The 22,369-nt window shown below is 45.1% G+C and overlaps 2 protein-coding genes across 7 annotated transcripts in view; one reads left to right on the top strand and one right to left on the bottom strand.

The window, feature by feature from the left end:
- GRAP2 (GRB2 related adaptor protein 2) overlaps positions 1-22,369 on the top strand; it is a 62,438-nt gene that overhangs the window by 18,335 nt on the left and 21,734 nt on the right. Inside the window, exon 1 of one of the 2 annotated variants that reach the window (XM_070506845.1) lies at positions 9,493-9,650. The exons of the other annotated variant lie outside the window; for it this stretch is intronic. Coding sequence (XP_070362946.1) covers positions 9,572-9,650 — 79 coding nt within the window. The 5' untranslated portion in view covers positions 9,493-9,571. Of the gene's footprint in view, positions 1-9,492; positions 9,651-22,369 lie in introns of those variants that run through there. 2 annotated transcript variants of the gene reach the window in all.
- ENTHD1 (ENTH domain containing 1) overlaps positions 1-22,369 on the bottom strand; it is a 152,502-nt gene that overhangs the window by 118,137 nt on the left and 11,996 nt on the right. The window lies entirely within an intron of this gene.

Raw genomic sequence — 22,369 nt, 5'->3', positions numbered from 1 at the left:
CGTCAGTAAGAACAAGGGCTCAGGAGCCAGACAGCCCAGACTGGAATTTCCGCTCTACCATTTTCCAGCTGTGTGACCCAGGTAAGTTACTTAACTATCCTGTGCCTCCATTTCCTCATCTGTAAAACTGGAATAAGATAAGTAAAACTAACTCGCACGGGTTTGTTGTGAAGATTAGATGAAATAACACATGGTAAAGCATTTGGAACAATGCCTGGTTCAGAGTGAGCCCTCGACACACGTGAGTTATTTGTAATAATAACTTGAAATGGGCTCATATATCCCAGTCAGAAAGCACTGAGTTCTTTTTTGTTTGTTTTTAACTTTAATCTTTGTAGCACTTTAATCTCATTTCTTCTTCTTTTGTGTGCATGCAGAAGGATGAGGTGTAGCCGTCCTTGGAGTACAATCTTTCATTAAAAGCCATTATTAAGTCTCTTCAGGTGACTCTTCTGCAGTAAATGATCCAAATTACTTAATTGTTCTGTTTTACAAGCTTTAATCGTTTATTGGAACTTCTCAACAATCTCCAGATTTAGTACACGCAGAAATATTGTCTAGGAAAATTTGGTTTTGAAATTCCTTATCATCTACAGTCCATTAACTCAAATGTTTAGAATCTGTTGTTCACAAGACCAAGTTAAGTCCTTGGTTTTACTCTGTTCTTTTTCTGTAGTCACCTAATTCTCAAATGCATACTTTAGCACAAGTCAAACCAGAAGAGACCATAGGTCACTCATTCATTCGTCCATTCATTCATCAAATATTTGTTGAGGACCTGCTATGGACCGGGCACAGTGCTGTGCTCTAAGATTGCAAATAAGACCCTCCCTAGTTGGGTGAGCTTACAGCTTGGGAGGGAAGACACAGAAGTAAACAAACCATCGCAAGTCTTCCATCAGATGCTGTACTTGAAGGAGGAGGTGGCCAGGATACGCTCTAGGTAGAAAGGAGGGGGAATGCAGCTCTACTTGGTGGGTCTGGGAAGGCTACATAGAGAAGGTAACTTCTGAGCCATGTTAAAGGATGGCAAGGATTGAGGGGAAAGAAGAAGAGTATTCAAGAAAGAAGAAACACATAGGAACAATTTCATGTTATATCACCAGGGAGCATTCCATGGTGCTGGCATGACTGGGGCCCAGGATCTAGGAAAGATGCAGAAACACAAAGCTGCTCAGGTTAGCTGGGGCCAGGCATGCAGGGAACAGGCCAAGAGGCCTGAGCTCCATCCTACAGGCGTGGGGAGCCAGGGGAGGTCGTGTTTTACACACATCACTCTGGGAGCAATGAGGAGGGGAGCCTGGAGACATTTGAGCCTAGAATCAGGGAGGAGAAATAGGATGCTGAGGTCGTGGAGAGAGCCTGCACTAAGGAGAGGGTGATGGAAAGAAGGGAGTTGGTTTAAGGTATATTTAAAAGATGGGGCTTAAAGACTCATTAGAGAGTCCTGCCAGATTGGGAAAGAAGAGGAAGAGAGAGGGAGGAGTCCAACAGGAATCCCAGGTTTCCAGCGTAGGACACAGTGGGGGCCATCATGCCATACAACGCTGTAGTGGAGCAAATACAAGTTGGCACAAATCCTTCTCCTAAAAATTCTCCTCAGGGACATATGCCCCCTTAAAGGCAGTAGGGAATGTCAACATTGCAAGCAAAGAGCAGTGTATGTATCCCTTACTAGTTATCCTTTTTAAAACTACCTTTAATACATGTGACATAGATGAGCTAAGATAATGTTCAGGGAGGGGTCTTAATTTTTTATTTTCTGGAAATTAATTTTCCAAATACAATAAGATATTGGCATTATTTCAGTTATCTATTCCCGACATAGCATACGTCTACTTATTTGTTTGCTTATTTGTTATCTCTCTCCCTACACTAGAAGCCAGGCTCCATGAGGCCAGGGTCCTTGCCTCTTTTGTCCACATCTGCATCCCCAGCACGTGACTCGAGATAGATGCTCAATAAATATATGTTGAGTAAAAGAACGAATTTCCATGTGGATAAAAGAAACAATCATGTTCTTTACTAATGAAGAAAGAAAAGAAAAGAAAAAAAAAAACCCTGGACTTAGAACAGTTTTTCATGAACAGATCCAACTTGCAAAAATGGAACTGAAGTTTAAAAGCTATTTTTCTTCCTGAGCTCTGCTTCTGGGAAAATCACAGCTGCCAGCTTCGACGGTGGTTTTAACTGCCCAGCTACAAATTCTGCACAGTTGTACATATTGGCAGAGCTCAGCTTCCTTAAATGCTGTTGGATCAGGAAGGAAATGGTGATTTTCTTTATTGATTTAATGCCAGTTCCTCTTCTGTGAAAAATTGCTTGTGCTCCTCAGTGGAACATGTACAATAGAAACCGAATGTGGGGGCCAGAAATGAAGTCAGTCGCTCATGTTCCTCTCCGGTCATGTGATGTTAAAGCATTTCTACTTTCAGGCTGGAGCCTTCGGTCAGTTTCCCGAAATTTAGCAGAGTAATTATTCCTTCTGGTGGCTTGCACATATGCTCCTTTTGATCTGCGAAATAGCTCATTCGTGGATGAACTTTAAGCTCCAAAGTAACACATGTAAAATACTGTTTATGAATCGTGGGAAAAACATTTCACATTCTCATTACTCCAAATTGTTACAGCAAACCACTCTCTCCGAGGTTCCTTTTTTCTAAGAAGAGGGAAAAAGAGCTTCAGGCCACAGTGCTGTGATAGCAATAATAATAATCATCATATTTCCTGTGGATTTTACTCCATGGTCTCATAGAGGCTATGATATAGGAACCTATCATCAGCCAATATTTACCCTGAGTGGGATACTGTGCTAGGTCCATAGACGACAGAGGGGTGAGTCTTGGTTCTTATCCTCCGGGGCTTACAAATTAGCTGGGGAGGTAAGACACAAACCACAGAGTGAAATTAATAATCACTAATGAATCACATGATCAGTAAGTGGTTAGGGATTCAGAAGGGATCGGGGTAACCAGACAACATTCCTGGACGAGATGGACTTGAATTCGAGTTGGACCTTTTGTGGGGGGCTGGAGTGAGAAAAGGCAGAGCAGTAGAATCATTCCTGGATGCCATTGCTAGAAGTCCCACACGGCTGAGGTGGGATCGTGGTGGGTAGGGTAGGGCATAGATTGGAGACGGCCTTGAATGCCACTCTAAGGACTTCGGCTTGATTCTGTAAGTACAGTGGGATCATTGGGAGTTTTTGAGCAGAAGGGATGTGAGGCAAGAATTCCTTTAGAGAGACTAAATCAGGCAAGGGTCCGTGCTATGAATTTAATTGAGAGTCTTACAGACTTGAGATGATGAGACCCTCCCCCAGGCTGGGGACAGTAGGATATCTCCATCAAACGATCCATTCCTGTGGATTTTTGTAAAATTGCGCTCAATGTGCCCAGCTGCCTCTGTACTATAAGACAGTGATAACACATTACTGTGTGCTTCTTGGAAGTAGCCTCATTCATTTAGAGCCCCACAGTTTGTACATGGGATAGGCCCAGCTGTGGTCTATATGTAAACCTCAGAGAATCTAGGTAACTTAGAGTATAAAACCTGGGAGGAATCTTAGAGCCCACAGGGTCCACCTGCTCAGCTTACCCATGTGGAAGCTGGCCCTTGCTCAGGTTCACACAGCTCGTTAACGATGGATTCAGGGTGTGACCACATCTCCTGACTGCCCCCCAGCAATGCTTTCAAAGCCAGTCCAAATTCTGCTTTGAGATATGTGTGCACAAATTCTGGCAGAATCCAGAAAAATTTGGGCCCTAACTGAGACAATTGAAGCTCCTTTCCTTATTCCTCTCTGAGCGCCCCCAAGAGCCAGTCCCTGCCTGAGCTCCCACTTCGTTTCTGTCAACTCCTTGCCTCAAGCACCATCTGCCTTCTGGTTCTCTGCTCACATTCCCTTACTTCTTGTCTCCTGCCATTGATTGTGCTGTCCTCTTTGTCTGGAACCATTTAAGGCCCCAGCTTAGGCCTCCGCACCTTCAGGAGACCCCCCATGGCTTCAGTTGCTCCCCTAAGTGGACGAAAGTCTCCCTTCTTGGAGCTGCATGCTACCCTGATACCAGGGTGAGACTCCATGATGTCTTATGATTGCCTGTTTATGTGCCTGCCTCCTGCCCTTCGACTGCGAGCTCCCTGAGGGCAGGGACTGTGCGTATGCATCACTGAACACCCAGCATCTAGCCCAGTGTCTGGCACATTGTAGGCATTCAAATGTCTGGTGAATGAATGAACGACACTTGCCTTCTTGGTGCATCCATTCATTTAATAAATATTTATTGAGCAATTACTTATGATCAGCACTGTAGTCACACTTAAATGTCAAAATATACCAATGCACTCAAGCTCCAAATTATGCATGCATAAATTATGCATGTGGAGTGTTAACATGCGCACGCAGCAGAGATCCCATACATATCTACAAATACCAGAGCTGGCAAATGCAGTAAACTGTGCGCCAGCTGTCCCCGAAACTTACAAAGAACCGAGAAGAACCAAAAATGACAGTTAGCTCCATAAATGCTATAAAAGAAAAATGCAAAAGAACAAAAGAAACTTGCGCAGAAGGAAGTGGCTATGGTTTTTTTCTATGCACTCGAGCCGGGGGTGGGGAAGATTTATAAAAGCATTCTATGCTGGGCAGGTTCATGTAAGTCTGAGTTCCTCAGGGGCTGGTTCTTAGGAGCTGTTAGGAAAATTCATTGCCATGCACAAGTCGGGGGCTTGTTTTTCATCCCAGTGGAAATTGTTCATGGGGATCGCATTAGCAGCCCTTTATCGCTTTGCCTGATAGAGAGACAGCAGGTTCACCCAAGCAATTCTGGAACCCTGATCACTGCCAATTAGGGGAGCATTGTCTGGCTGACATAATCAAGTGAGTATAAATATATTTATCATGATTGGAACGGGAAAGGGAGACAGCAGAAAGATTGGGCAGAAGCTGCTACCCTTTGCCTGGCTCCAGCCTGCATCAAACTCAGTGTGTCTGTCAACTGATGCTCAGTAAAAGTGGTCACTGGCTTTCCGAGGTGGAAGGCACAGTTGAAAATTCAAGAGTAGACTCGATTTTCCCAGAAGGGGCCCTGTCTCTTCTTACTTTTCCTCCTTGCTTCTTCCCTTTTTATTGTGTTCACTTCTGTGAAAGCTGAATAGAGAAGAGAAACCAGATGCCACATTCATCACATTTTAATTCTGCCCCGTCGGTCATGCTGCCCCCACTTAACTTATCTGTAGTTCAAAGCGATCGTAGGAAATACTGCTGTGACAGGACTCACTGCCCCGTCTGCCTGCCCAGGGGTGCAAGTCTGTCTGGCACGGGATTTATTTCATTCTCAACCTGTGGAACTTTTGTGGGAATGTCTGTGATGTGTCTCAGAGCTGCAGTTGAAAGACCAGGATAAAAATAGTTCCCTGCAGTGGATGAGATAAGGGAGGGATTTCTCACATTTTAAATGGCTGAAAGAGGAAGTGTGTTTAAGTCACATCTGGTGGTGTTCTTGTCTGACCAGAAAGTGGGTCTGTTTAAGCCTCTGCACAGATTCTGAAATGCAGGCTGCACTTAATCACCCCCAAACACGTGGCTGGGGTCGGTGCAAATGGCCAAATGGCATTGTTACGGGAGAGGTTGGCCACACATCCCGTCTCTCAGCTGAATTTCACCTCCGGTCAGTGCAGGGCCAGTCCATCAAACAGATCACTTTTTTTTCTCACCCTTGACGATTGATAGCAGCATTTATGGAGCTGAGTTGATTTCAGCTATTGTCCTCTACACTCCTCCTGCGTTTGCTGCTCTGTCTGAGCACCGGAGAGCTGAAGACTTTTACCGATGGCTGCGACAGAGTAAGGAACTCCTTCCCTGTGTCCCGTTTCCTTCAGCCTATAGTTTGTCTTCACAACTGCAAATTGCTCTCAGCCTGTCTTCTTGGATTTGACAAAAGCTATTTCATTACTGGTAGCACAGATATAATACACTACAATATAGGGGAAGGTGTAGATACACGAAATAAACAAGGAGCCGGCATCGGAGAAATGTCATTTTAGAGATTACTCAGCCTAAAGGCATCTGATCACCTTTATCTAGCCTATTCCTGCTGAATTTTCCCTTCTTCGGCAGCTCAGAAATTGTCAAGGCCCAACTCTTCACCCAGCTACCAGAAATATGGATTTCCTTTGCTTTTCGGATCTTAATGGAAGAAATATTTTTTTTTTCTGTCTTCTACTTCTTACCAGATATACTGTTTTTGGAGAACTAGAGCTCATTTCTCTCTAAGGGAGAAAGAAAGTCATTCCACGTTTACCCGTTAACAAATTACCACTTAGAGTGGAATACAGAGGAAGGCTGCCAGTCCTGGTAATAAATGGGTTACTCGCCTGGGCCAAACCCTGGCTGGTGGACAGCCCCTCTTCCCTTCAAGTTGGCTTCATTTTCTCTTGTTGGTTTTCGTTTCCTTGAAGCAATGAGATTTCTCGGTTCTTTCCGTGTTTGATTTTGCTTTTGAGGAAGGTGCCTGTCTCCTTGGGTCTGTTTGTTTTGTGAGCTGGTTCCCTTAACCCCCCAGCATTTATCTGGGAGCCTCTTGTGTTGGGTGCTGTGGATTCCTCTAAAATCCTTCCTGCTGGAAAGTTGGACGGAGTCCCTCAGCTGAAGGCTAACTCCCTCCTAGTCCACCCATTTTCTGCTGTGTGGATGGGGGCAGGAACCAGCTATCCACCAAGAGACAGTGCAATGTCACCAACGGGGCTTGAGTTCTGTGGTCAGTGAGACCTGGGGTGTACGGCAGTGCAAGCTTGGGCACTTCGCTTCTCGCTCCTGAGTCACACGTTCCTCATTCTAGATGCTGCTGAGAACAACGGAACAGTCTGTTCTTCTTTGCTGTTCTGTGTAATGAGATAAAGCCAAACAGACAGTGAAGAGCCTGGTCTAAGCACGCAATGGTGGTGCAAATTACACATGGCTGTAAGCAGGTGTTTTTGACCTGAGCATTTAGGTGGCATTTAGCGTTGTATCTGATGCATGTCATCTAGCTATAGGGGTAGCTACAACTTCTCGAACGCACAAAAGTTCTTGACCTGGTTGTACATTACCTCTTACATCCTTCTGATTCTTTTTACTCAGGGTACTTCTTGCTAGGAAGTGGTAAAAGAGAGAGTAGAAGTCCAGTTGATAGTACTGTACCAATGTCACTTTCCTGGTTTTGATACTGTGCTATGGTGATGTGAGGTGTCGCCATTGGGGGAAGCAGGATGGAGAGTGCAAGGAAACGCTCTGTACTACTTTCACAATTTCCTGTGGGTCTATAGTTATTTCAAAATAAAAATTTTCATGAGAGAGAGCAAGTGAATGAGGTGGCAATAGGAGAAACGAGTAGCCGTCTTGGTTTTAGTCCCTGACTGGACAAATATTTATGCTTTGTTTACCTCTTCATCCACTTTTTGCAGACAGACTTTTGTGAGCAGTCAGATATAAAAGTTAGGGCTCATTTTTCCATAGAAGAGAAGAAAGAGGGATGAGCCCAGAGAACCCCTGCCAGGTTAGAAGGCCTACTTCCTGCCTTTCCCCAATTCTTTTGCCTACACAAACCTGCCTGCATCCACACTCACCTGCCTGCCTTCCTTCCCACTCAAGGGGAGATGCCTCACCTGCTGCTACAGATGACCTCCTCCACCTGCACGGGGCATCCCTTCCTTCCAGTGGTTTCCAAAGGCTCCATCCTTCTACATCATCTCCCCGTGTGAGTTCCTTCTACCTGGGGTCTTAACAGCCATCTACACAGGAATAGGTCTCAAATTTATATCTCTACTCAGCCCTTTTTGCTGAGATCCACACCTACATATCCAAGCCCTGAGAATCTCTACCTAGACGTTTCACAAGCATTTCAAACTCCTTCCACATTATCTTTTCTTCCTATACTCCCTTATCTCTGAAAATGTTATTGCCATCTACCATGCTGTCCACAGAAGAAAGACGAGAGCCATTCTAGATCCATGCTGTCCAACATGGTAGCCCCTAGCCACACTAAGCTCTTGGTACTTATTTGGAATATTAAAATTAGCTATTAAGTATTTCAAATATGGCTGGTCCAAATTGAGATGTCTGTAACTATAAAATATACACCAGACTTAGTTCAGAAAAAAGAATGCGAAATATTTCAATAATATTTTATGCTGATTTCACGTTGAAATGATAATATTTGGCATATATTGAGTTTAATAAAATAAATTATTAAAAATAATTTCCCTTTAATTTTTAATGTGCTACTAGAATATTTAAAATTACGTGTGGCTTGCACTATATTTCCATCGACGGTACTGCTCGAGGTTCTTCCCTGCCTTTTAGTCACTCCCTATTTGTCAAAAAGACACAGTGATTCTCTCAAGTCAAGACAAGGGACAACGTTACTTAAGTGCATAGGCTGAGTTTGAATCCTGGCTCCACCATTTTTGGATACATGTGAGCCCAGGCAATTATTTAACTTCTTGGTGCCTCAGTTCCCTCATCTGTCAGATGGATATAACAATAGTTCTCACTCTCAGGTTCTTGCAGGTGTTTGATGAGATGATACATGTAAAGCACTTGCTATGGAGATAACAGCATGTGCAAAGGCCCAGTGTCAAGAGAAAGGGCGTGGTCTCTCACTGTCGTATTTCAGGCTCTCATCATTTTTGGCCAAGATTACTGCAATAGTTTCTCCATCTCCAGTTCACTCTGCCCTCCAATCCTTCATAAAGCTTCAAGATTTCCTGATGCAAAGGTTATCAGCATTTTTAGTGATTCCACTTCACCCTTGGGATAAAATCTAACGTCCTTGGCATGTTCTGCAAGGCCATCCATGACCTACCTCCACCCAAGTCACCAGTCCCATCTCTGGCCTCCACAACGGCCATGATGAGCCAGTCGGGCTCCCCAGCTCCTATGTGTGCGTGCCATTCTCTCTATCTATGATGTACGTACTCTCTACTTGTCCACAAGACTCAGTTTATTTGTCGCCTCATTTGGGAAGATTCTCATGGTCCCTCCTGCACCTGCACCCATCCCAGGCTAGATTAGAAACCATTCCTCTGGGCTCCTCAACCACTTGAGGTCTGGCTCCACTGTCACACTGATTTTACTTGTTTGGTCAACTTGTCTGTCTTTCCTACAAAACTGTGAGCCAGGTGAGGTCTAGCACGAGCTCTCTGGTCCACTCTGGATCTCCATGCTGAGCACAGTGCCTGGCACAAAGTGGGGCCCCATAAATGTTTATTAAGCGAATGCATCAAGCATAGGAGACACTCCTGAGAGACCTAAAGAGAGTGAGAGCCCAGTGAGATCAAGCAGCAGAAAATCAGAAGACTAGCCCAAGGAGAAATTGCTGCTTCTTGGCCATGCAGACAGAGTTAGGAGAGAGAGACAAGAATCTGGGCAAGGAGTCAATAATGAAGGATTTGAAATGAAGGAGTGGAGAAAGGAGAAGATCGTGAAAAGAACAGAACCACATTTGGCACTCTTGGTGGTGTAGTAGCTTCCTCTGCAGTGGTTCCAGGAAGAGACCAGGCTCCAGGAAGTCACGAATCACATAAAGAAAGGATGAGGGATCAGCCACCGATTCCGGGATTATTTGTCATCGGGACCACAGACACGAGTGAAACAAGTAAATGTCAACCTGGTGAGTACGTGATGGACTACTGATAACTTACCGGGGCTGGTGCCCGGGAATTGTTTACTGTGGGGCAAGTGCCAAGTATGGAAAAATTTGACAAGTTATAGATATGAGAATTTGAGAAGCAGATAGTGAGTTTGACGATAACGATGTGAAATGCCAGAATAATCACAAGAGAAATATCTGAATATGCAAGAGGGCTTAGAGGATCTCTGCTTTACCACAAATATGCGTTACAAGAAAATTCACTTGTAAAAACAGAACTTCCAATATATAAAACCCACTTAAACCATGTAGTATTCCAGAACGCATCGTGGTAAAAGCATGCCTTTGACTCACACAATATTAAAAGTAGCAAATAACACAAGGACGGTAGAGAAAGCAGGACATATGACATGATGTGGCTCACAGGATATAAGAAGGAGAAGACATGTATTTCCACACGCACACCACCACCTCCACAAGAGCACCTAAAGGCTCCATTCCAAGACCTCAGGTCTCATCCCACAGGTTAGCCCCTCCCCCATTTCGTGTCACAGATGTTGTGGGGCAGACCCTGTGTGAGAGGAAGGGGCAGGGGGGGATATGGAGACGAGGAGTGGAAAGTCAAATGATTCCTTGCCATTATTCTTAACAATGAGCCACTCCACCATTTTCTTTGGAGAAGGTAAACATTTGGGATATACTTATGCCAGAAAACTACTTGTTATTTATCTGAAATTCAAATTGGACTGGGCACTCTGTATTTTATCTAGCAGCCCTGCTTAGGGAGGTATACGTTCATTCAAACTTCCTGTGAGTCACACGTGTCTCAATCGGTGTGAGCGATTGAGGACTATGCATAAAGTAGCAATAACTAACAACTATTGGGTGCCAACTGTGTGCCAGGCACAGTCCTAAGTGCTTTAGGATGGATATTTCAAATATTCTTCACAAGAACCCAATGAGGCAGGCATTCTGATTATCCCTGGTTTACAGATGAGGAAACTGAGGCTCAGAGAGATTAAACAACTTGCCCAGGGTCACCCAGATAGCCAGCGGTAGAGCCAGGATTTGAACTCTGGCAGCCTGACTCCAAAAGCCCATGTGCTTGCCCACCTCACTTGACATGGCGGCAGCAGCAAGCAAGGGACATATACAGCGAGTCCCCTGGAAGAATAAGAGAGAGTGAGAGCACAGGCTGTGACAGGGCAGGCCCTGAGTAAGACTTTGAAGGGGGAGTTGAAGTTAGACCAGGTGCCTTTGTTTAAGTTAAAAAAGTGTGCCCTTAACTTTAGGTAGATGCAGCCCCACACCAGGACTCACAGCTCGAGAGAAGAGCACTGGATGGCTTTTAGCCCCTACTGCAGCCTCAGCCAGGGGCCCTTGTGCAGTGAACAACCTGCACAACTGTACATAGCAGCCTGAGTTAGATGGCAGAAGTAGGACCAGTGCAGAGGCAAGGACGCAGATAGTGTGCTTGGAGAATGATGAGAAGCCATTTACTAAAGCATGTTTGCATGGGGTATAGGTTTTCTGAAGGCAATTTAAAGAGACAGGTTGGGGAGAGATTGCTGAGGGCCTGAGATGACAACAGGAGAGTCTTGAGTGGATCTGAGAGGTAGCCGGACAAGATGACATTGACGAGTTTTGAATGGGAAAATGACCCTCAGAAAGTGTGTGTCAGAAGGCTTCAACACACAGGGTCCTTGTTCCATCAAGCAGGCAAGACAGAGTGGAGGGAGACTGGGGGCAGGGTAGATGAGGTGACAGCAGCCTGTTTAAAAGACATAACAAAAGGAAACTCAACAGAGTGGAAAGGAGGATAAGGAGTAGGGAACAGAAAACAAAAAAGAGGGAAAGTGAATGAGAAGATGACTTCCTTCCACTTTGCATTTCCCAGTACGGCCCTGAACAACAGTCGGCCCGGTTCTGGTTTATCGTCCTTTCCTAGAAGGTTGTGAGACCGGCACATGAGGAAAGGGCCCCAGGCACGGCACCGTTTGATTTCAGCAAGGCATTTGGTTGCATTTTTCACCCTAGAGAACAAAGTGAAGAAAGGCCGTAAGGTAACCACTTAATCCGGTGGGTTTGGAGTTGATACTCTAAGAATGTTGATTAATCGGTTAAGGTCACCCTGGAGGGAGACTTTAGGCAAGAAACTGAGTTGAGAGATAACCAAGTTGCTTATGATCGCAGAGCTGGTGAACGAAGGAGCCAGGATTCAAACCCAGCTCTGTCTGACCCCAACGCCCATGTTCCATTTACGACGGCCTGAAGACCAAAAAGGGCATTAAGTTTGTTTCTGAAAGAGGAGTTGGAAGGATAACTCGAGGGCAGGACGACAAATTCATGCCCCAACGAACTGTCATGAACTGAGGCACCGGCCGACGGGGGACGACAAAAACGAGATGAAAGTGGAAAAGATTAAACTTGAACCTCACATTTTCGTCTCAAAAAACCCCTTGCAGAACTGAAGTGGTGAGGCCTGGCTGGACCCTTCTTCATGCTGGGAAACACTTGGGCTTTTGTGCTAGTGAATGTTTAACTCCCTAACAGCCGACGGTGTGACACATCACTCAAGATCTACCGTACAGATAAAGAAATTAAATAGTCTGTTCTACCCAGCCCAGCTCAGACCGTTTCTTGAATACTGGGTTCAGTTCCAGGTAACACATTTTGAGAAGAACACTGAAAAACTTTGATGTTACCTAAGGAAAATGACCAGGAGAGCAAGGAGTCTGAACCCTGTCACATGGAGGGTGGTGAAGGACCCAGGGGCTATTCAAGCTTAGAAACAAGAATTTGGGACTTGTGAGCATCATCTTCATATATTCAGTTTGTTTTTCTTTGGGGGGCATAATTCGCCTGAAAATTCGGTGAGACTTTTTGGCTCAGTATAACCAGTTCACCCAGCTGTTAGTCACTCCCTATGCCCGTTCTCTATCATCTCGGTAAATTAAGGAAAGACTGGACCACCCTTTCAAGTCGCTTCCAACCTTGACCATCTAAGATTTAGAGCCCTACTTGATCAAAACTGGCAATTAAAAAGAACGAGAACTATTTTAGACAAGGCAAACACAGATGTTCCTCAGTTCAAGCAAACTTGAATTAAGAGCTAAATTTCCAAAAAAATAAGACTATTATTCATTTGCTGGCAGGAATTAGCAATATCATCCCTTCTATTGGCAGCTTTTTAGTACCTTCAGGGGGTGACTTGTTATATAAAAATGTAATCACCTCCAACTTTTCAGGGCTAGACATGGAATGAAGCAAGGCAAGCTGTTAGTCGGGTTAATGTCCACTTTTTTTTTTTTTTGAGGAAGATTAGCCCTGAGCTAACTGCTGCCAATCCTCCTCTTTTTGCTGAGGAAGCCTGGCCCTGAGCTAACATCCGTGCCCATCTTTCTCTACTTTATATGTGGGATGCCTACCACAGCATGGCTTGCCAAGCAGTGCCATGTCTGCACCCGGGATCCGAACCGGCGAACCCCGGGCCACGGAGAAGCGGAACTTGTGAACTTAACCACTGTGCCACTGGGCCAGCCCCTAACGTCCACTTTTGCAAGCTTTGAGAACAATGAACTAAAAAATGACCCTCATTCCAATAATAAATGGGTACTTGGGAATATAAGTAAAAGTGACAAGGAGATTAAAGTGGCTGTGGTCGTGCCGTCGTCTACTCTGGGCTTTGCCCAAGTGAGAATTAAGGCAGCGCAGGGCGCAGATGGGGAGGGGAGAGGAGGGAACCCGAGCGCACTGCACATTTGTGCTGAAAGACCTCACAGCCTGGCGACGGCCCAGCGAGAAGACGGAGACTTTCAGACCTGTGATGAAGGAGCCCCAATCAATAAAAACAAACATGAAGGGAACAGAAGGGAAGACAAGGAAAAGAGAACGCAAAGGCACCATAAAATCTGGTGATAAACGAGGGGAAATGGTGATGTGAATAGGAAATAGAAAGCTTTTTTTTCAAAAGAAGCCTGGAGATTTGTAAAATGTCTGTCTCTCTCTTGCTCTCCACTCACATCCACCACCCCTCCGACCCTCGTTATAGGGCATTTAAATAATTTGTGTTTCTGGGTGGGTCTCTTTAATGCTCATTCATCGTTGGGCTTTGCCAGCAGGATTCATGCTGTTTCTGTAGACAATTGCTCTCGCTCTAGGAAACTACCAGGATAAAACGAGGAAATGGCAAGAAATGCACGGGTCTTACGGCAGAGTGGGGCTGGCAGGAACACCTGCGGCAGGGTTGGTGGGCCCTTCCTGTTTCATTTTGGTGGTTGTTTTGGACTGATGTTTCTATGGTGTTATTTAAACAAGCAAAGTGTCAGAGATTTGAGAACAAAAGCATTCTAGAGACACTTTTTCTAACTAGATTCGTGGGAAGGTGCTAATGTTTCTAGGAGAAAGAAAAAGAACTTGAAAAAAGTAGAATATATTGTGGAGAAGGCAGCCGGTGGAAAAGATTAGAAAATTGTGACATCGAGAGAGAGAGAGAGAGAGAGAGAGAGAGAGAGAGAGACAGAGAGGGACAGAGAGAGGCAAAGAGAGAGCAGAAGGGAAAGGAAAAGAATAATAGCTTGTAAGTTTATTACCCGAGATTGTTTCCATTTCTGCTTTTGCCTGAAAGCCCGTGATTGCTTGGTCTGAGGTCAGCAGGTTTATTGCAGTCTTTGCCTCTTTGACGGCGGAGTAACCGGCCTGAATTTTGTGGGTGTGTAAGAATTGTTCCCGTCAATTTCTTGGCTGAAGGACAGCCTCCCAGGAAGGTTGAGGGGGCCCTAAGTTAGTCAGGAATTATCCTGAACTAGTGCAGGACTTTTCATGATTTTGCTAGGACGGCAGAGGCAGCGCGGTGAGTAAAGAGAGCACAGCCTCACGAGCCAGCAGACACGCACTCTAGTCTCTCACCTCAGTTTCCCATCCATAAAATGTGAATGATAATGATAATGAGGCTGTTGTGACAATAAAGGGTGACTGTGAAGCCCTTGGCGCATGACAGGCCATGTCAATTCATAGGACCTAGTCTCAGCTGGTTCTTGTTTCTAGACTCGGGTGAGGCTGGTCCCTGTGTGCTCCCTGCAAGGCCGTCCCGGGGCTTCCTGTTTGAGGAGAGCAATGCGGGGACCGAGCTCTGGGCAGACAGCAATGTTTAGAAGCCCAATCAGTGTCCTGTTTCTCAACCTTCCCTTTCCTCACTTCCCTTTGGTTAGTGTTATCTTTTCTCTTTACCTACTGGATCGTCTTGATTACAATGCGTTGTACCTTCTGATAACATTGCAGCCAGGGCTCCATAGTAAGTGGAGAGAAGCCAGCACTTGCCCAGGGGAAGTGAAGGAAAACGAGGGCTTGAAAAGCTAAAGAGGAGTATATGCTTGGTGGATTTACACTTTCAAAGTATATTTTTGAGGAGCCAGCCCCCTGGTGTAGTGGTTAAGTTCAGTGTGCTCCACTTTGGTAGCCCAGGTTCACAGGCTAGGATCCCGGACACAGACCTACACCACTTGTCAGCCATGCTGTGGCAGCAACCCACATACAAAATAGAGGAAGATTGGGGGCCGGCCCGGTGGCGCAGTGGTTAAGTTCGAACGTTCCACTTTGGCGGCCTGGGGTTCACTGGTTCAGATCCCGGGTGTGGACATGGCACTGCTTGGCAAGCCATGCTGTGGTAGGCGTCCCACATAGAAAGTAGAGGAAGATGGGCACGGATGTTAGCTCAGGGCCAGTCTTCCTCAGCAAAAAGAGGAGGATTGGCAGCAGATGTTAGCTCAGGGCTAATATTCCTCAAAAAAAAAAAAATAGAGGAAGATTGGTACAGATGTTAGCTCAGGGTGAATCTTCCTCAGCAAAAAAAAAAAAAAAAAGTTTTGAAATTTTTTCTCTATGAGAAAGGATAGTAGATAGCTGAGATGCAACAATGCTTTGAGAAAGAGACACTAAACTGTCAAACACCAAGGATGAGCTGAGCGTTCTACATCCACTTTTCTGCAACACTGTGGGGTGAGGATTATTATCTGAATTCTCTTCTTCTTTTTTTTTTTTAGTGAGGAAGGTTGTCTCTGAGCTAACATCTGTGCCAATCTTCCTCTGTTTTGTATGAGGGACTCTGCCACAGAATGGCTTGATGAGTGGTGCATAGGTCCACTTCCAGGATCCAAACCCACAAACCCTGGGCCGCCAAAGCGGAGCATGTGATCTTAACCACTGTGCCACCGGGCCAGCCCCTATTATCTGAATTCTTGATGAAGAAACTGAGGCACAGAGAAGTTAAGGTTCCCCAGCTACCAAGTAAGGAATAGACCTGAAATTTGAAAGCAGGTCTCTATGACATCCAAGCTTTGTGAGTCTCCGCTGTTGCGGGGACCTGATCTTGCAGAGATGGTGAGTTGGGGAAAAAATAGAATTTGCTTGAGTCTGATACAACATATACATTATGCTTAAAGAAAAAGGTATTTTTCTTACAAAAAGTTTGAGGACTGGGGCTGGCCCATTGGCGTAGCAGTTAAGTTCACGCCCTCCACCTTGGCTGCCTGGGGTTCGCTGGTTTGCATCCCGGGTGCAGACCTACACACTGCTTATCAAGCCATGCTGTGGCAGGCGTCCCACATATAAAATAGAGGAAGATGGGCATGGATGTTAGCTCAGGGCCAGTCTTCCTCAGCAAAAAGAGGAGGATTGGCAGCAGATGTTAGTTCAGGGCTAATCTTCCTCAAAAACAAAAAAAAAAGTTTGAGGACAAATGAGATTTTATGTGACATGCTTTGAACTAAAAACAAGTTATGTTTTATAAGCCGGACTGGTGTTGATTCAAGAAGAGTCAGGGAGTAAATAATTGGAAGGAAGAGTAAATGACCCTTGGTCTTGGGCGTCACTCAGTTTATGAGGCAGGGGCAGGAAGGGGACCTGCCCAGGGACGGTCTCCTGATTTGTCTCCCCGCCTTTTACTTCCCTCTCCTTGCCATCCCTCCCCTCAAAAACCAGAAACCTTAAGCAGGAAAAGAGGAGCTAATTAAAAAGAGGGAAGCATCCTTGAGACCAATGAAATCTGCCTAATCCACAGTGACAGACTGGGACCTGCAGGACAGCGATTTGATTAAACAAGGATCTAAGGGATTTGCAGGGACTCTCCAATTGTGTGAAGTTTGTCTGTAAGTCTTTGAAATATATTTATTTGACTTCCAAACCTGGAAACCAAGTGCCTTCTAGTTGAGGAGATGGTTCCCATGGGGAAAATAGGAAGAAATCTCAAGGCATGGCCCAAGGGTGGGGCTGGGGATCCCAGGTCGGACTGACCAACCCTGAGGGTCTGCAGGAGGCCCACTGGTAGACAAAGCATCAGGTCAGCGCGGGTGAAGCCAGCCCCACCAAGGGTAGCTATGGGCTGAGCCGGAGGCCCATTCCAGACCGGGAGGAGAGGACCACACACCTCTCCCGCCCGTGTCTCGTATCTCACTCAAGAACCCGAGGCCCATTAGTTACCTGTCGTCAGAGACAGCTCTGTTGTCGCTTTCCGCAGAAGTGAAGCAGCCAGAGGATGAACTGTTAGATGGGAAACACGTCTGCACAGGGAGACGGGGAAGGCCCTGATGGCTTCTTTTATAAGCTACTTCCTTCTGGCCTCCAAGACGGGCGTCAGCAGATCAACCATCAAAGAATTCTTGTTCTTGGACCCGCTGCAGAGGGCCCCTCTAGTTCCACAGGCTCAGCCCTGCCGGTCATGCCGGGGGATTTTTGCTTTCCTTGGGGCTTAGGAGGGGGAAATAATGAGTCACCCAGGGACAAGAGGAAAATAAGGATGTCCCATGTGTGCAAAATCATTTAAAATGGAGGCTTTTAGAGGGACTAAAACCTCAGCTGACTAGCCAGAAATGGTTTGGTGAGGTGTATTTTGCTTGTCTGTGCTTCCTTTGATTGCAATAAAGTCAGAGACATTTATATCCCATGGAGAGAACACCTGTGGAAACAGGCCAGGCCCTCCTGAGAAGGATGTTTATTCCCCTGGGATCCTGAACCTAAAAAGAAATGGTTCTGCATCTCCGCATTGGGAGGTCCAGATAAGCATAGGAACTGTTGGTTGTGAGTCTTTTAAAGAAGAGGCTCCTGATGACCATTTCCAAGTACACGGCTATCTGCACACTTGGTTGTAGCTGCCATGATTCAACCCCCGCTCTATCGTCTGCACCTGGACGAAGATCCGAGCCCTGGAGAAACCAGAAGGAGACTCTTACTAGAACAGGATTTGAGGGTCCCTATCATAAAGGCTCCAGAGAATGAGTTAGAAGTAATTCAAGAGCAGGCACAGGAAAGAAATATGCGAGCTGGTTAGGGATTCTGCGAGAAGGTTAACTTTTCCTACATGGCCAGCTGATTCAGAGGTATCCTGTAAGCAGGGATTCTGCTGGTGAAGAATAGAGCAAAAAGTGTTGTCATCGGAGAGCCCAAAATGGAGAAAGGCCAACCCTTTTATCTCTTGGCCATGCCCAGTCGTTTTGCTTTTTTTTCTTTCATTTTCTTTTCCAGAGTAGATTGGTCTGGGTCTCTAGGAGAATACTTAAGCAGCAACTGACAGCCGAGCTGTAGGTAGTTGTCCATCCTAGGCTTATGAGTTTCCAAGAAGGACCATCTGTGACCTTTCTTAGTGTCCTGTTCTTCTGTCCAGTACCCAGTAAGAGGTGATAAACTAAGGCAGAAAGGCCCCGATCACAGCTGTAAGGTTCAGATAAAAGAAAAACGCACAGCAGGGGTTTCAACACAAATCGTTAACCTGGAATGAGAAGCAGGAGGGAGGGTCTAGTCACTTTGAGATGAAGGGGGACCACCTGTCCAGGATACTGGGAGGGAATTTAAGCATCAGAAAACGTGTAGAAGCAGGTGCCTTCCAATACTTTTCCGTCTAAGCAATTCTGTATTTTATGAGATTTAGACTCTTTGAAATGTTAAAGTTTATACGCCTTAAAGTGCACAAGAGACAATGAGAGCAATCGCCAAACCCGTCTAGAAAGATGCTGCGGGCACTCAAGATGCAAAGAAAAGTTACAAGGTGGAATCAACGGTTTGGGGTGCACCATTGCCCTCTATTGGATTAAATAAATCAGACTTTTAGTGTGGGTGTGTGTTTCATTATCTCCAGCTGCGTTTGCTAAGAAGTCAGGGCACCTTTGAGTGGGAAATTAATTTATGCTTGTAAATGAGTCCTCCTGTCGGCTGCCCCTTCCCCAAGGAAAATCAATTACGGTTGTAACTCTAATAGCAGGTCGTTTATCATGTTTTTACTCACTCAGCAGACATGTACTAAGAGCCTACTAAGCACTAGCTAGGTATTGTACAGAATCTAAGAATAAATAACAACTCTACTACTACCATTACCATTTGTTGGACGCCTACTGTGTGCCAGAGTCTTTAACACATTAACATGCGACACTCCCGTGAAGTGAGTGTGGTTACTGCCATCTTATGGATGAAGAAACAGACACTTGGGAATTAATGGCACATTGTAGATTTGAATCCGGGTCCATCTAGCCAGCATAAGCCCACACTCTGTCTACTAAGCCACAACGCTTCTCCTCAAGAGGTTTACAGACTATTAGGGCAGATAAGATATAGATAGAAACTTCTATGCTAGGGGTTTGCAAACTATTGCCAATAGGCCAAATTTGATCCATCACATATTTTTGGCCACGAGCTAAGATGGTTTTTACATTTTTAAATGGTTGGGAGATAGTAACACTTTGTGGAATGTAAAAACTGTATGAAAGTCAAATTTCAGGGTCCATAAGTACAGTCTTATTGGAACCCAGCTATGACTGTCATCCACTATTCGCTCGGCTGCCTTCCCGACTCAGCAGCACAGATGAGTGGCTGTGGCAGAGACTGCATGGCCCGCAAAACCAAAAACATTGACTCTCTGGCCCTTACAGAAAAAGCTCAACAACTCCTGGTCTATAGTTCAAGGTGGAATGTGATGCGTCAATAGGAGAGGTTTTTAAAAAGGATTTTGAGAGTTAAGAAGAGGGGAAGCTAATATTTATTTAACCCTCTGGTGAGGGGCTAGAAAGGATGCACAGGTGTGCTCTGTTTTAAGACTCAATGCATGAAAACCCAGGCTTTAAAACAGATAAATTAAAAGGTAGTTATTTGCATAACAAATTTTCCTTTTCATTCTGTAAAGCGATTCACCATGGGGTTCCTTTAACAAATGAACCATGCTAATATGTTTCCACTCACAAATGCTCTATTCAAAATAACTTTTCAAGAACATATCTATTGTGTACGGGGAGGCTTGGCTATAAGCATTTTTTCCTGGCAGTGTAAGGTTCTCCACTTCTGAAAAGTAATTGAGCTGACCTAGTCCATTCAAGGGCTCTGCCTGACAAATAGAAAGGCTGTGGGTTCCAGGTCCCCAGGTTATGTGAAATTGGAGAGCTGGTGTACCACCACATTTTTAGCTAAGCTCCTCCTGGTATCTATGACCGAAGTCCAAAAATCTAAACTCCCCAGTATTCTATCACTTCATTTTATTTGCAAGATAAATTAATAAAAATTAACGTTTGTTACTAATGTCCTGATAAATATGCTACAAGCAATCCTTGTAAAGAGCAATGTTTCTCTTTTTTTCCCACGACATTATGTTAACCGAATTACAACATAAACTGGGGCAAGTCATATAATCTTTAAACTATAGCTCTTCCCAGCAAAATAGGAAGTAGTGTCGCTGATTTGATTTAGGACTCGGCTCCCTCTTTTGATGGATCCTGAGCCTGAATCTTCCAAAAGCTTTGTGGTGCTACACAATAGCTCTTTGTAAGAGACGCATAAAATGGAAAACTTGGCTATTCTTAGCCAACTTAGGACGAGCTGAAATCGTTCAAGAAGTTTCTTGCCTTAACTACGTGTTTCGGAACACATCCACTTAATCTGGCTTTCAAATGGAGGCAATTTTAAAGAACTGTCTTGTGGCTTTTTGTTTTCATCCGCTGTGGTGACTATATTTTAGAAGTAGATAAGCATTCCTGGTACGTGGCCTGAATATTTTTCAGGTTTTTTGGTGGTAAAAGAAGCTTAAGTGGAAATGGAGGGGCAGAGAAAATTGTACCTGGGGAAGTCCTGGGTGGCGTTGCCCTGTGCAGGGCTGCTAATGGATATTATGTGCAATCTGTGAAATGGGGAAGTGAGAGAGGGGCAGAGGCTGCTGAACGGCAGAGCCAGCGTTAGGGGCGGGAGCTCTGCGTGGTTCTTAAGTGGGATTTCTCGACAAATGGCACCGTCAACAGGGTTGGGGTGGGTAGTAGGAGGCTGCTACTGGTGGCTTGGCACCTGGATGCTGTCACTTCTCACTCACACCCTATGACAGGTAGCATTTCAGCCATTTCTAAAGCTGATAACTGGCAGGGAAAGCACATTTAATCCATCTGTGAGGTGCTCTGAAGAGGCGTCTCCGTCTTCATCGTCCCCTGAGATCAGAAGCACTGTAACTGCGAACAGAAGCCAGAAGGCGCCATCGCCTTCTTGAACTCTTGAAGCTGCTCTCTCTTTCACTCTCTCTCTCCTCTTTTCTCTCTTGGAATTGTTGCTACCATGTTTTTATCTCCGCCATATATATTTGTTGTCTCCCAGAGGCCATATGCAGTGGTAGTAGGTGCAGATTGTAAAACAAATGGATAAATACTGAATAAACTATGTTAGTTCAGTTTTCTTTTTACCTGGTGGTAATTTAAAACTTTTCAAAATTAAAACTAATGTCTATAAAGGAATGGGATATAAATTTCCGTGCATTTTTACGATCAAATAGAAGACTGACCCCTGGGAATGGCACATTTACCATCCTCTGCTATTAGGGACCATTGCAGGGAAGAGATTGCCGAGCCCTACGATCTGAACGAAAGCAGGGCATACCCCAAGGCCCCCTGCACCTCTTCCCCCTGCCAAACAGCATCAGAACAGATCTCATTTCACAAATGGAAACAGGATGCAAACAAATTTTTCTAAAGTGATTTCATGAAGAGTGGGCCTGCTTAATTGGGTTTTTTGAGCCAGGATTAATATTATAAGCTGGGGAGCTCTGTGATGTGTCTGTGTCCTTGGCTTTGTTGTACCACCTGCCTCTTGGGGGAAGGCAGAGAAAGAGCCACGATTCAAAAGCAATTTTACTTCTGTCTCGGCTTTTCGCTGAGGTCACTTACATCCAGCCGGGACCGAGCACCTGGGCCTGATCTGAGTTACATGTAATGTAGGAAAGAAAGAACTTCCCAAGCTCAAGGTCATGTGTAGAGCACGCCTGGGATATTTTTTTAATCACGAATTTATGTGACTTTCTAATATGTTTAGCATTTGCCCTCTCCTTGTCTCCATCCTGCTTATTAAGGTAAATTTGCATAGAAATGGCATCTTGGTCTTCAGGACCATTCACCTGACACTTCATTTCCTGAGGTGACCAGTGTCTACCACGTGGGTGACCCACAGATGCCACATCTCGCTGCAAACTGGAGGCAAGGCCTTAATTAGGGGAAGCTCTGCATGTTAAAGCAATGGGGTGGATCAAATCAGCAAATGCATTTAGCATTCACTAAGGAGGGCAGAATACTCCTTCCTGTTGAGTGGGTCATCCTAGGTCACAGAAATTTCAATTTGCCTTAGATGGACAGATCTTGAAAACAGTGTCCAAAAGGTAAATATATATAATTTTTTGTTTGGAAATAAGTTTTGGCTGGTGATAAAGCTCGCAGAATTAACTATGACATTTTACT

This window comes from Equus asinus, chromosome 4, assembly GCF_041296235.1.
Source record: "Equus asinus isolate D_3611 breed Donkey chromosome 4, EquAss-T2T_v2, whole genome shotgun sequence".
Classification (NCBI taxonomy): Eukaryota; Metazoa; Chordata; class Mammalia; order Perissodactyla; family Equidae; genus Equus; species Equus asinus.
The sequence above is the reverse complement of the archived record's forward strand: the minus strand, read 5'-3'. Positions and strand labels throughout refer to the sequence as shown.